At 45.7% G+C, this 13,259-nt stretch overlaps 1 protein-coding gene across 1 annotated transcript in view; it reads left to right on the top strand.

Moving 5' to 3' along the window:
• LOC110494466 (membrane-associated guanylate kinase, WW and PDZ domain-containing protein 3) overlaps nucleotides 1–13,259 on the top strand; it is a 202,389-nt gene that overhangs the window by 169,942 nt on the left and 19,188 nt on the right. The window contains exons 5-6 of the mRNA XM_090205942.1: nucleotides 220–388; nucleotides 6,887–6,966. Coding sequence (XP_090062068.1) covers nucleotides 220–388; nucleotides 6,887–6,966 — 249 coding nt within the window. The remainder of the gene's footprint in view (nucleotides 1–219; nucleotides 389–6,886; nucleotides 6,967–13,259) is intronic.

Raw genomic sequence — 13,259 nt, 5'->3', positions numbered from 1 at the left:
CAGGGGGAGGGTACCACATATGCATAAATACGCTCACACGTACATGCACATGCAAATGAAAAAAAAGAGTATTGGTGAACAGAACACACCATCTCTTGCATGCAAATCCTGTAGCAACATCAAACCCTCCCCCCTTCCACTGCATGCTGGGAGGCTGGAGGTGTCCATGCAGGCTAACCTTCTCTCTCTCTCTCTCTCTCTCTCTTTCTCGGGCTACAGAGCACAAAGAAGGGGCATCGTGGAGGAAGGCGGTGCCCAGCTACACCCAGTCCAGCAGTGCCATGGACTTCCGTATGTGGAGCTCTCTGCCCGGCGATGACAGCCTGGAACCCCTGCCTCTCAACTGGGAGATGGCCTACACCGAGACGGGCATGGTCTACTTCATAGAGTGAGTACTGCACCAGCTCCTGTATATCTACTCAGGAACAGGACAAAGAGACAGCATTTTAGTCCTGGTTGGTTACACAGTGCTACGACACTGTATGCGCATAGATAACTCCTGAGTTCAAAGCTCATTAATATGAGCTTAATATGTTTCAAATGCAGAACATGCATTTATGCTCTAGACTGAATGTGGAATGTTATGTACATTACAGGTTATGCATGGATGACTATATCTGATCAGCATCATGCAAAGTATCATGACATTGTTGATTAGATTAGTGAAGCACATAGCACAGGTGTTACATAAGCCATGCCGAACAGACAGAGGATTTAGGTTAGTTAGGTAAACAAGCCAATGCCTGGACTGGTGTGGGACTCTTTCAAATCTACTTATATTGACTTACAGCCCTAGCCTACATGATTGTTCCAAAAGTGGTTCAGGTCAAAGCTAATGAATTTGATGGTTTCTCTTCAAGACAACTTCCTGACAAATCAATACTGTGTTTTAGGAACAATTTAGTAAATATAGCTCTCAGAAGCCCTTGAGTTCTTTGTAAACGGATTTGGCTTCCAGCTAGATCTCTGTTACCCGACCCGAGCCCGACGTGTTAGGGCCGGGTAAGGCAGTTTTTTCCATCAATAACTAGCTACTGGTAGGGCTCGGGTATCACTAAATTGATCACTAACATTTTGAAGCTGAGCCGTTTGCTAATGCTCTGCTGAGCAGTGCAGTCATATCTGACTAAGATCATAACATGGTGTCAGAAGTGCTTCAACCTCGTCAAATATAAGACCAAGAGATTATTTCACAGAAAATAATAATGTTCCTTGAGTTTTGGAGTTTAGAGTGACGAAAAGTAGCTAACAGCTCTCTCATGTCTTGTCATTAGGGCCTAGTTGTTACGGTGAGTGAATGAGGACCCAAAAGCGAACTAACTTAAACAGAGCTTCTTTAATAACCAAACATAGGTAGGCTCAGATAGACCGGCAGATTCCGACAGGACAGGACAAGGTTACAGCAAACATGACGATAGTCTGGCTCAGGCATGAAACACAACAAACAAGAATCCGACAAGGACAGGAACAAAAACAGAGAGAGATATAGGGGACTAATCAGAGGGAAAAGGGGAACAGGTGGGAGAAGGGGTGACGAGGTAGTCAAGAGGAGACAAGGAACAGCTGGGGGAAAGCGGGGGAGAAAAGGTAACCTAATACGACCAGCAGAGGGAGACAGGGTGAAAGGAAAGGACAGAAAGACACAACATGACAATACATGACAGTACCCCCCCACTCACCGAGCGCCTCCTGGCGCACTCGAGGAGGAAACCTGGCGGCAACGGAGGAAATCCTCGATCAGCGCACGGTCCAGCACGTCCCGAGAGGGAACCCAACTCCTCTCCTCAGGACCGTACCCCTCCCAATCAACGAGGTACTGGTGACCACGGCCCCGAGGACGCATGTCCAAAATCCTGCGGACCCTGTAGATGGGTGCGCCCTCGACAAGGATGGGGGGGGGGGGGAGACGAGCGGGGGCGTGAAGAACGGGCTTAATACAGGAGACATGGAAGACCGGGTGGACGCGACGAAGGTATCGCGGAAGAAGAAGTCGAACTGCGACAGGATTAATGACCCGAGAAATACGGAACGGACCAATGAACCGCGGGGTCAACTTGCGAGAAGCCGTCTTAAGGGGAAGGTTCTGAGTGGAGAGCCAAACTCTCTGACCGCGACAATATCTAGGACTCTTAGTTCTACGCTTATTAGCAGCCCTCACAGTCTGCGTCCTATAACGGCAAAGTGCAGACCTGACCCTCTTCCAGGTGCGCTCGCAACGTTGGACAAAAGCCTGAGCGGAGGGGACGCTGGACTCGGCGAACTGAGATGAGAACAGCGGAGGCTGGTACCCGAGGCTACTCTGAAAAGGAGATAGCCCGGTCGCAGACGAAGGAAGCGAGTTGTGGGCGTATTCTGCCCAGGGGAGCTGTTCTGACCAAGACGCAGGGTTGCGAAAAGAAAGACTGCGTAAGATGCGACCAATAGTCTGATTGGCCCGTTCTGCTTGACCGTTAGACTGGGGGTGAAAGCCGGAAGAGAGACTGACGGAAGCCCCAATCAAACGGCAAAACTCCCTCCAAAATTGAGACGTGAATTGCGGACCTCTGTCCGAAACGACGTCTGACGGAAGGCCATGAATTCTGAAAACATTCTCGATGATGATTTGTGCCGTCTCTTTAGCAGAAGGAAGCTTAGCAAGGGGAATGAAATGAGCCGCCTTAGAGAACCTATCGACAACCGTAAGAATAACAGTCTTCCCCGCTGACGAAGGCAGTCCGGTGACAAAATCTAAGGCGATGTGAGACCACGGTCGAGAGGGAATGGGAAGCGGCCTGAGACGGCCGGCAGGAGGGGAGTTACCGGACTTAGTCTGCGCGCAGACCGAACAAGCAGCCACGAAACGACGCGTGTCATGCTCCCGGGTGGGCCACCAAAAACGCTGGCGAATGGAAGCAAGCGTACCCCGAACGCCAGGGTGGCCGGCTAACTTGGCAGAGTGAGCCCACTGAAGAACGGCCAGACGAGTAGGAACGGGAACGAAAAGAAGGTTCCTAGGACAAGCGCGCGGCGACGGAGTGTGAGTGAGCGCTTGCTTTACCTGCCTCTCAATTCCCCAGACAGTCAACCCGACAACACGCCCCTCAGGGAGAATCCCCTCGGGGTCAGTGGAGGCTACTGAAGAACTGAAGAGACGAGATAAAGCATCAGGCTTGGTGTTCTTCGAGCCCGGACGATAAGAAATCACGAACTCGAAACGAGCGAAAAACAGCGCCCAACGCGCCTGACGCGCATTAAGTCGTTTGGCAGAACGGATGTACTCAAGGTTCCTATGGTCAGTCCAAACGACAAAAGGAACGGTCGCCCCCTCCAACCACTGTCGCCATTCGCCTAGGGCTAACCGGATGGCGAGCAGTTCGCGGTTTCCCACATCATAGTTACGTTCCGACGGCGACAGGCGATGAGAAAAATACGCGCATGGGTGGACCTTGTCGTCAGAGAGGGAGCGCTGAGAAAGAATGGCTCCCACGCCCACCTCTGACGCGTCAACCTCGACAACGAACTGTCTAGAGACGTCAGGTGTAACAAGGATAGGAGCGGATGTAAAACGATTCTTGAGGAGATCAAAAGCTCCCTGGGCGGAAACGGACCACTTAAAGCACGTCTTGACAGAAGTAAGGGCTGTGAGAGGAGCTGCCACCTGACCGAAATTACGGATGAAACGACGATAGAAGTTCGCGAAGCCGAGAAAGCGCTGCAGCTCGACGCGTGACTTAGGGGCGGGCCAATCAATGACAGCTTGGACCTTAGCGGGATCCATCTTAATGCCTTCAGCGGAAATAACAGAACCGAGAAATGTGACGGAGGAGGCATGAAAAGTGCACTTCTCAGCCTTCACAAAAAGACAATTCTCTAAAAGGCGCTGGAGGACACGTCGAACGTGCTGAAGATGAATCTGGAGTGACGGTGAAAAAATCAGGATATCGTCAAGGTAAACGAAAACAAAGATGTTCAGCATGTCTCTCAGGACATCATTGACTAATGCCTGAAAGACAGCTGGAGCGTTAGCGAGGCCGAAAGGAAGAACCCGGTATTCAAAGTGCCCTAACGGAGTGTTAAACGCCGTCTTCCACTCGTCCCCCTCCCTGATGCGCACGAGATGGTAAGCGTTACGAAGGTCCAACTTAGTGAAAAACCTGGCTCCCTGCAGGATCTCGAAGGCTGAAGACATAAGAGGAAGCGGATAACGATTCTTAACTGTTATGTCATTCAGCCCTCGATAATCTATGCAGGGGCGCAGAGACCCGTCCTTCTTCTTGACAAAAAAAAACCCCGCTCCGGCGGGAGAGGAGGAGGGGACTATGGTACCGGCGTCAAGAGCTACAGACAAATAATCCTCGAGAGCCTTACGTTCGGGAGCCGACAGAGAGTATAGTCTACCCCGGGGGGGAGTGGTTCCCGGAAGGAGATCAATACTACAATCATACGACCGGTGTGGAGGAAGAGAGGTGGCCCTGGACCGACTGAACACCGTGCGCAGATCGTGATATTCCTCCGGCACCCCTGTCAAATCACCAGGCTCCTCCTGTGAAGAAGAGACAGAGGAAACAGGAGGGATAGCAGACATTAAACATTTCACATGACAAGAGACGTTCCAGGAGAGGATAGAATTACTAGACCAATTAATGGAAGGATTATGACAAACTAGCCAGGGATGGCCCAAAACAACAGGTGTAAAAGGTGAACGAAAAATCAAAAAAGAAATGGTTTCGCTATGATTACCAGAAACAGTGAGGGTTAAAGGTAGCGTCTCACGCTGAATCCTGGGGAGAGGACTACCATCCAGGGCGAACAAGGCCGTGGACTCCCTTAACTGTCTGAGAGGAATGTCATGTTCCCGAGCCCAGGTCTCGTCCATAAAACAGCCCTCCGCCCCAGAGTCTATTAAGGCACTGCAGGAAGCTGACGAACCGGTCCAGCGTAGATGGACCGACAAGGTAGTGCAGGATCTTGAAGGAGAGACAGGAGTAGTAGCGCTCACCAGTAGCCCTCCGCTTACTGATGAGCTCTGGCTTTTACTGGACATGAAGTGACAAAATGACCAGCAGAACCGCAATAGAGACAGAGGCGGTTGGTGATTCTCCGTTCCCTCTCCTTAGTCGAGATGCGGATACCTCCCAGCTGCATAGGCTCAGCTCCCGAGCCGGCAGAGGAAGATGGTAGTGATGCGGAGAGGGGGGCAACGGAGAACGCGAGCTCCTTTCCACGAGCTCGGTGACGAAGATCAACCCGTCGCTCAATGCGAATAGCGAGTTCAATCAGGGAATCCACGCTGGAAGGGACCTCCCGGGAGAGAATCTCATCCTTTACCTCTGCGCGGAGACCCTCCAGAAAACGAGCGAGCAAAGCCGGCTCGTTCCAGCCACTGGAGGCAGCAAGAGTGCGAAACTCAATAGAGTAGTCTGTTATGGATCGATTACCTTGACATAGGGAAGACAGGGCCCTGGAAGCCTCCTCCCCAAAAACAGATCGATCAAAAACCCGTATCATCTCCTCCTTAAAGTCCTGATACTGGTTAGTACACTCAGCCCTTGCCTCCCAGATTGCCGTGCCCCACTCACGAGCCCGTCCAATAAGGAGAGATATGACGTAGGCGACACGAGCAGTGCTCCTGGAGTAAGTGTTGGGCTGGAGAGAAAACACAATATCACACTGGGTGAGGAACGAGCGGCATTCAGTGGGCTCCCCAGAGTAACACGGCGGGTTATTGATTCTGGGCTCCGGAGATTCGAAAGCCCTGGAAGTGGCCGGTGGATCGAGGCGGAGATGGTGAACCTATTCTGTGAGGTTGGAGACTTGGGTGGCCAGGGTCTCAACGGCATGTCGAGCAGCAGACAATTCCTGCTCGTGTCTGCCTAGCATCGCTCCCTGGATCTCGACGGCTGAGTGGAGAGGATCCGAAGTCGCTGGGTCCATTCTTGGTCGGATTCTTCTGTTACGGTGAGTGAATGAGGACCCAAAAGCGAACTAACTTAAACAGAGCTTCTTTAATAACCAAACATAGGTAGGCTCAGATAGACCGGCAGATTCCGACAGGACAGGACAAGGTTACAGCAAACATGACGATAGTCTGGCTCAGGCATGAAACACAACAAACAAGAATCCGACAAGGACAGGAACAAAAACAGAGAGAGATATAGGGGACTAATCAGAGGGAAAAGGGGAACAGGTGGGAGAAGGGGTGACGAGGTAGTCAAGAGGAGACAAGGAACAGCTGGGGGAAAGCGGGGGAGAAAAGGTAACCTAATACGACCAGCAGAGGGAGACAGGGTGAAAGGAAAGGACAGAAAGACACAACATGACAATACATGACACTAGTGGTTAGAGCGTTGGACTAGTAACCGAAAGGTTGCAAGTTCAAATCCCCGAGCTGACAAAGTACAAATCTGTTAACCCACTGTTCCTAGGCCGTCATTGAAACTAAGAATTTGTTCTTAACTGACTTGCCTAGTTAAATAAAAGTTTCAAAAATTTCAATGAGCAGCCCAAGTAGAGCTGTTGCTATGGATACTCAGAGTGCCAAATGATAGGCTGAGAAGAACAGCTAATGAATTTACTAAAGATGGAAGTTATTTCTGGTTTCGGACAGGGCCGGGCCTTGAATTTGGCAGAAGCAATCGGGCCTTGGTAAGGTAGGGCCTGAACGTCGCCGGCATCTACTTCCAGCCACAATATCATAATGAATACTCTGTTTCAGTTTTCCTTCATTTGAATGCATAGCAGGATGTATAAATGTGTCAATCAGTTATTGACCTGTGTAGCTTTCAAAGAAAGTATAACAGAATATAGAGTAGGTGGGTACATGACTGTCTACCTTTACTCTCATGAAAATACCAGTGTCAGTAGCTGGCTCAGGTTTTTGAATGTTTCTCTTATCTGCCCTTAACAGTCACAACAGCAAGACCACCACCTGGCTGGACCCCCGCCTGGCCAAGAAGGCCAAGCCCCCAGAGAAGTGTGAGGATGGAGGTAAGGCTTCTGGGCCTCTACAAGCTTCATGTGCATAGATCTTTTGGTAACATGATACCTTGCCGGTCCAGACTCCCAAATAGCAACATTCACAATGGGGCAACAGAGGTTTTCTTGTCTTCTCATTTGTGGTAAAAGCTAAAGAAGAGTCTCTCTTGTTGTCTTCCTTTGCAAGCAAGTTGGCTAAACCAGGCCCCCAGTGTCCAGTCTGGAGCATGAAGTCACAAGCTCTGCTGGTCGGTTACTGATTAGTGACTTAGCGGTGCCAAAAGCACTGGTTTGACCTATAAAGCCTATGTAAATGACGATCGCTAACTGCCCCAAAGACTGTTTTGGGCTCTAAATTTGGTTTATTATGATCAAGTTCAATCCCCATGATGAATTATTTTAAAGTTTTCTACAAATCATGATATTTAATGAAATAGTGATCCATTCTGACTACTACATTTGTCGTCACATAGGACCACGTGCTGAAACAGACCAATCACAGGGCGGCAGGCTACAATGAGGCTCATGCCATAGACATTAAGGTTGACTCCCTCAGGCAGGATGAAAACGACAACATCGACTATGATCCTTTGCTAGTTAGGGCCACTTTAACAATATTTGTTGCCATTCAGCCCCATTCAACAATATGGCGTGCTTCAAATTCAAGTTCTTTCGGCTTCATGTGTCATTAATTTTTTTTTTTATAGAAACACTTGGATGACATCAGCGCTTTTAATGTCTATGGGCTAAACATAATTTTAATGCACATGGCTATATTTTCTTATGTTTCAAAATATCCTAGAATAACGCTATCACTTCGAAACAAAATAACTTTTGAGGGGATTCTATTAACACTGCAGCTCAATCAGGTAATACACACTCAACGTTAACAAAACAAAGGAGATGATCGTGGACTTCAGGAAACAGCAGAGGGAGCACCCACCTATCCACATTGCCTGGACAGTAGGCGAGAGGGTAGTACGTTTTAAGTTCCTCGGCGTACACATCACGGACAAACTGAATTGGTCCATCCACACAGACAGCGTTGTGAAGAAGGCGCAGCAGCGCCTCTTCAACCTCAGGAGGCTGAAGAAATTTGGCTTGTCACCAAAAGCACTCACAAACCTTTACAGATGCACAATCGAGAGCATCCTGTCGGGCTGTATCACCGCCTGGTACGGCAACTGCTCCGCCCACAACCGTAAGGATCTCCAGAGGGTAGTGTGGTCTGCACAACGCATCACCGGGGGCAAACTACCTGCCCTCCAGGACACCTACACCACCCGATGTCACAGGAAGGCCATAAAGATCATCAAGGACAACAACCACCCGAGCCACTCCCTGTTCACCCCGCTTTCATCTAGAAGGCGAGGTCAGTGTAGGTGCATCAAAGCTGGGACCGAGAGACTGAAAAACAGCTTCTATCTCAAGGCCATCAGACTGTTAAACAACCACCATTAACATTGAGTGGCTGCTGCCAACATACTGACTCAACTCCAGCCACTTTAATAATGGAAATTGATGTAAAAAATGTATCACTAGCCACTTTAAACAATGCCACTTAATATAATGTTTACTTACCCTACATTACTCATCAAATAATGTATATACTGTACTCTATACCACCTACTGCATCTTGCCATCTTTATCTAATACATGTATCACTAGCCACTTTAAACAATGCCACTTAATATAATGTTTACTTACCCTACATTACTCATCTCATATGTATATACTGTACTCTATACCACCTACTGCATCTTCCCATCTTTATGTAACACATGTATCACTAGCCACTTTAAACTATGCCACTTTTACATGTTTACATACCCTACATTACTCATCTCATATGTATATACTGTAGTCAATACCATTTACTGCATCTTGCCTATGCCGTTCTGTACCATCACTCATTCATATATCTTTATGTACATATTCTTTATCCCTTTGTGTGTATAAGGTAGTAGTTGTGGAATTGTTAGGTTAGATTACTCGTTGGTTATTCCTGCATTGTCGGAACTAGAAGCACAAGCATTTCGCTACACTCGCATTAACATCTGCTAACCATGTGTATGTGACAAATAACATTTGATTTGATTTATTAGAACATTGACTATCCAGTAGCAGCTTACTTTGTTGAAGCGAACTATCCCATCTCCTCTCTCAAATACACAGGCATTGAGCATGTTGCTCTACCAAGGAGAGGAGGTAACATTGAGATCCCACTACTACAAAGAGAGGCTTACTGGATATCCTATCTAAAAACATTGACCCCTAATGGTCTGAATATTGACTTTTATCTCAGGCCCTTCTTATGAACACATGTTCCTTTATGAACAAGTCTTATAAATGTAAAAAGTATTTTTACAGCTTGTTAGCATACACCTAATATGTTCCCCCTGTTGAGGATGTTCATTATATATTAAGGTTGAACCAATATTACATGTAGCAAAAATGAAATACGAAATTGTGAAATTGAATGAAACAATAATGTATGTTGACGCTAATATACAGTGGGGCAAAAAAGTATTTAGTCAGCCACCAATTGTGCAAGTTCTCCCACTTAAAAAGATGAGAGAGGCCTGTAATTTTCAACATAGGTACACTTCAACTATGACAGACAAAATGAGAAAAAAAATCCAGAAAATCACATTGTAGGATTTTTAATGAATTTATTTGTAAATTATGGTGGAAAATAAGTATTTGGTCACCTACAAACAAGCAAGATTTCTGGCTCTCACAGACCTGTAACTTCGTCTTTAAGAGGCTCCCCTGTCCTCCACTCGTTACCATTCTCCCAATGTGATTTTTTTTTCTCATTTTGTCTGTCATAGTTGAAGTGTACCTATGATGAGTTACAGTCCTCTCTCATCTTTTTCAGTGGGAGAACTTGCACAATTGGTGGCTGACTAAATAAAATTACAAACCTTTATTTAACCAGGCAAGTCAGTTAAGAACAAATTCTTATTTTCAATGACGGCCTAGTTCTGCCTGTTCACGGGCAGAACGACAGATTTGTACCTTGTCAGTTTACTAGTCCAACGCTCTAACCACTAGGCTACCCTGCCGCCCCAGGGTACTAGTGATGGGTAGCCTATGATGTACAATATTCCATTATGTTTCTATATGATAACTATAGCATAATATATTTAATATGCCATATACTATTTTGTTAACAGTTTCACTAATTCATTTTTATTGACATAATCATTATGACACACCCCTCACCACTGTCATTGGTTACACTAATTGCATTAATGTCTACATAACCTGGTTCAAGTGTTTATGACATTACCCTGAGGAAGGCACAGTCATTGGTAAATACCCATTAAATTGCTGGCAGATTATACATGGAGAGTGCTACTTTCTTTATTTTGATTGTTTATAGTTTATTCGCCATTAGTCAGCACCCCCACACTATGTTCTGGGTGTGCACCAGCTCATGTCTTTCTTTCTTCTAATAAGGCTACAATGTTGTTTGGTTTATTGTTTAGCTAAAAGCTAGCTAGCCTTTCAGCTTCCCACTTCTCCATGTGAAATAATCAGATTTATAATTAAATAATATGCCCTGATAAATATTATTTAACCTAACCTACAATGTTATCCCAGTTTGATATGCTGCTTGACTGTATTCACTCCCATCAGCTAAAAATAGAACCTCATCATGTTTTTGGTCGCACATCTTTCGCTGTTGTTTTCACCAATAGCCTGGAATAAATTGTTATTTTTTTCGAAACAAAATATCTTTGGGGGGATTCTAGTAAAGCTACAATGTTGTTTGGTTTATTGTTTGAACAGTTGCTGAAATTATATTTACTTATCAATGCAAAATAGGCTATTTTGATGTAGAGCCTATAGATCAGATCAAGGAACCAAGCAAGCTTCATTACCAAGCGAGCTTCAAAGGAATGATATGGCGCGTTATGCCCTGTTCGCGTCATATTTCATTACGCTGTACGTCATCTTCACAGTCTTGCCCTGCTACTGAATGGACCAGTCCAGTGGTTGTAACGCAAGATGGAGAGCCTGTCTCTCGCCAGAGATCTCATATATTTGGGGAAATTGCAAAATATGACCTTTTCATTCAGGACAGGATACATATATTGTATATATAGGCATATATAAAATGTTTTGTTGAATAACCTCAACTTAATTCTCTAACTTTATTGCGGGTAAAGCTAGCTTGCAGTGTAGAGCAGCTAGCTAGAGACCTAAAAGCTAGGCTAGGTTTAAGATACCATCGTAGCTAGCGACCTCCACCTAAAAGCCATTGTGTATGATTTAACATTACTATTAAAATATACTGTATACTACTCACTTATATGAATGGGTAAAAGTTGCTAACTATCACATAAAGCCTTCACCGAAAACCACATATTCTCATCTACTTCACTGTTTTGGAAACGTCCTGTTCTTCAACGGACTCTGGCTGGACTGAAGTCGACCTCAAAGTTTGAAAAAAGTGTGTGGTGTCCGTCTCACAACGGAGCCTTTAACGCTTGCGTTTTCACTCCGTTGTGGATGTCACCATTGAAATGCATGACTTCTGGCACACCGTAACGGAGTGCTTATGGGTAATGTGAACAAGACTTTACAATTAGCATGTGGCACGGGAGTACATTGAATGTCGGAGCGCACTACAAGAAGCCACCCCTTTTGTGACGAAAAACAACATTGCGACACTGCGCTACGCTCTGAAACTTCTGTCTCTGTAGGATATAAATGGACCATACATACATCAAGTTCTTACAGAACACACATGGAGCTTTACACATGGCTATGCTCATCAGCCCCTGCCCTACAGACTACTATGCATTATTTCCCACATACACATACTATACACACAGCTTAATAAATATGTACTGTATGACTACATTCCCAACTCAGTGGCCTTGTGGTTAGAGTGTCCACCCTGAGATTGGAAGGGTGGGAGTTTGATACCTGGCTGAGTCATACCAAAGACCTGGCACTCAGCATTAAGGAGATAGATTGGGGGTAGGGCATGCTTCCTGTCCAGGGGGTGTACTTATACATCAAGCTGCCTCACTACAGAAACAGGAGATATACGCCTATGAGTTTTACGTTCCCATACAGACAGGATTGTATAACATCTTCTGACATGATGATACTTTCCTTAATAAATGCCCCCAGCTCAGGATCATGTGGGCTGCCTACATGTACAGTGCCTTCAGAAAGTATTCACACCCCTTGACTTTTTCCACATTATGTTGTGGTAGATAGAAATTGATTCAATTTATATTTTGTGTCACAATAACCCATACTGTCAAAGTGGAATTATGTTTTTAGAAATGTTAACAAATTAATTAATAAATGAAAAGCTGAAATGTATTGAGTCAATAAATATTCCACCCCTTTGTTATGGCAAGCCTAAATAGGTTAAGGAGTAAACATTTTCTTAACAAGTCACATAATAAGTTGCATGGACTCATTCTGTGTGCAATAATAGTGGTTAACATGATTTTTGAATGACTACCTCATATCTGTACCCCACACAGACAATTATCTGTAAGGTCCCTCAGTCCGGCAGTGAACTTCAAACACAGATTCAACCACAAAGACCAGGGAGGTTTTCCAATCAAATCAAATGTATTTATATAGCCCTTTGTACATCAGCTGATATCTCAAAGTGCTATACAGAAACTCAGCCTAAAACCCCAAACAGCAAGCAATGCAGGTGTAGAAGCACAGGAGTACATTCAATGCCTCGCAAAGAAGGGCACATATTGGTAGATGGGTATGAATAAAAAGAAGCAGACATTGACTATCCCTTTGAGCATGGTGAAGTTATTAATTACACTTTGGATGGTGTATCAATACACCCAGTCACTACAAAGATACAGGCGTCCTTCCTAACTCAGTTGCCGGAGAGTGTAACGTCTGCTTCCAACTCACACCCTAAAACATGTAGATCCTCTGAACGCAGCTCACTTTCCAGCCCACTTTCCAGCTCACCCTCTCAAACACCTAGATCCCCTTAACGCAGCTCACTCTCCAGATTCCATTTACCTGAATTCTAATCACCTGTTCACACACCTGTATGTCATTATCACACACTATTTAGTTCAGCTCTTTGCACCCCATCACTGTGAGGTATTGTTTGTTTTGGGACACATGTCTTTCGGAGAGCTGGATTTCCCGTGATTGGCTCATGTGTGATAGTTTTTGCCCGCCTCACTAATGACGCCTATTCTCTGCCTGTACTCTGGCCTATTGGATTTCCTGTTATCTACCTATTGTCTGATCTCCCGGACTACATTACTAACCTTTTCCCTGCCTGTATGTTG

This window comes from Oncorhynchus mykiss, chromosome 17, assembly GCF_057628025.1.
Source record: "Oncorhynchus mykiss isolate SJ-2025 chromosome 17, ASM5762802v1, whole genome shotgun sequence".
Lineage (NCBI taxonomy): Eukaryota > Metazoa > Chordata > Actinopteri > Salmoniformes > Salmonidae > Oncorhynchus > Oncorhynchus mykiss.
This window is presented reverse-complemented; position numbering and strand designations above follow the sequence as displayed.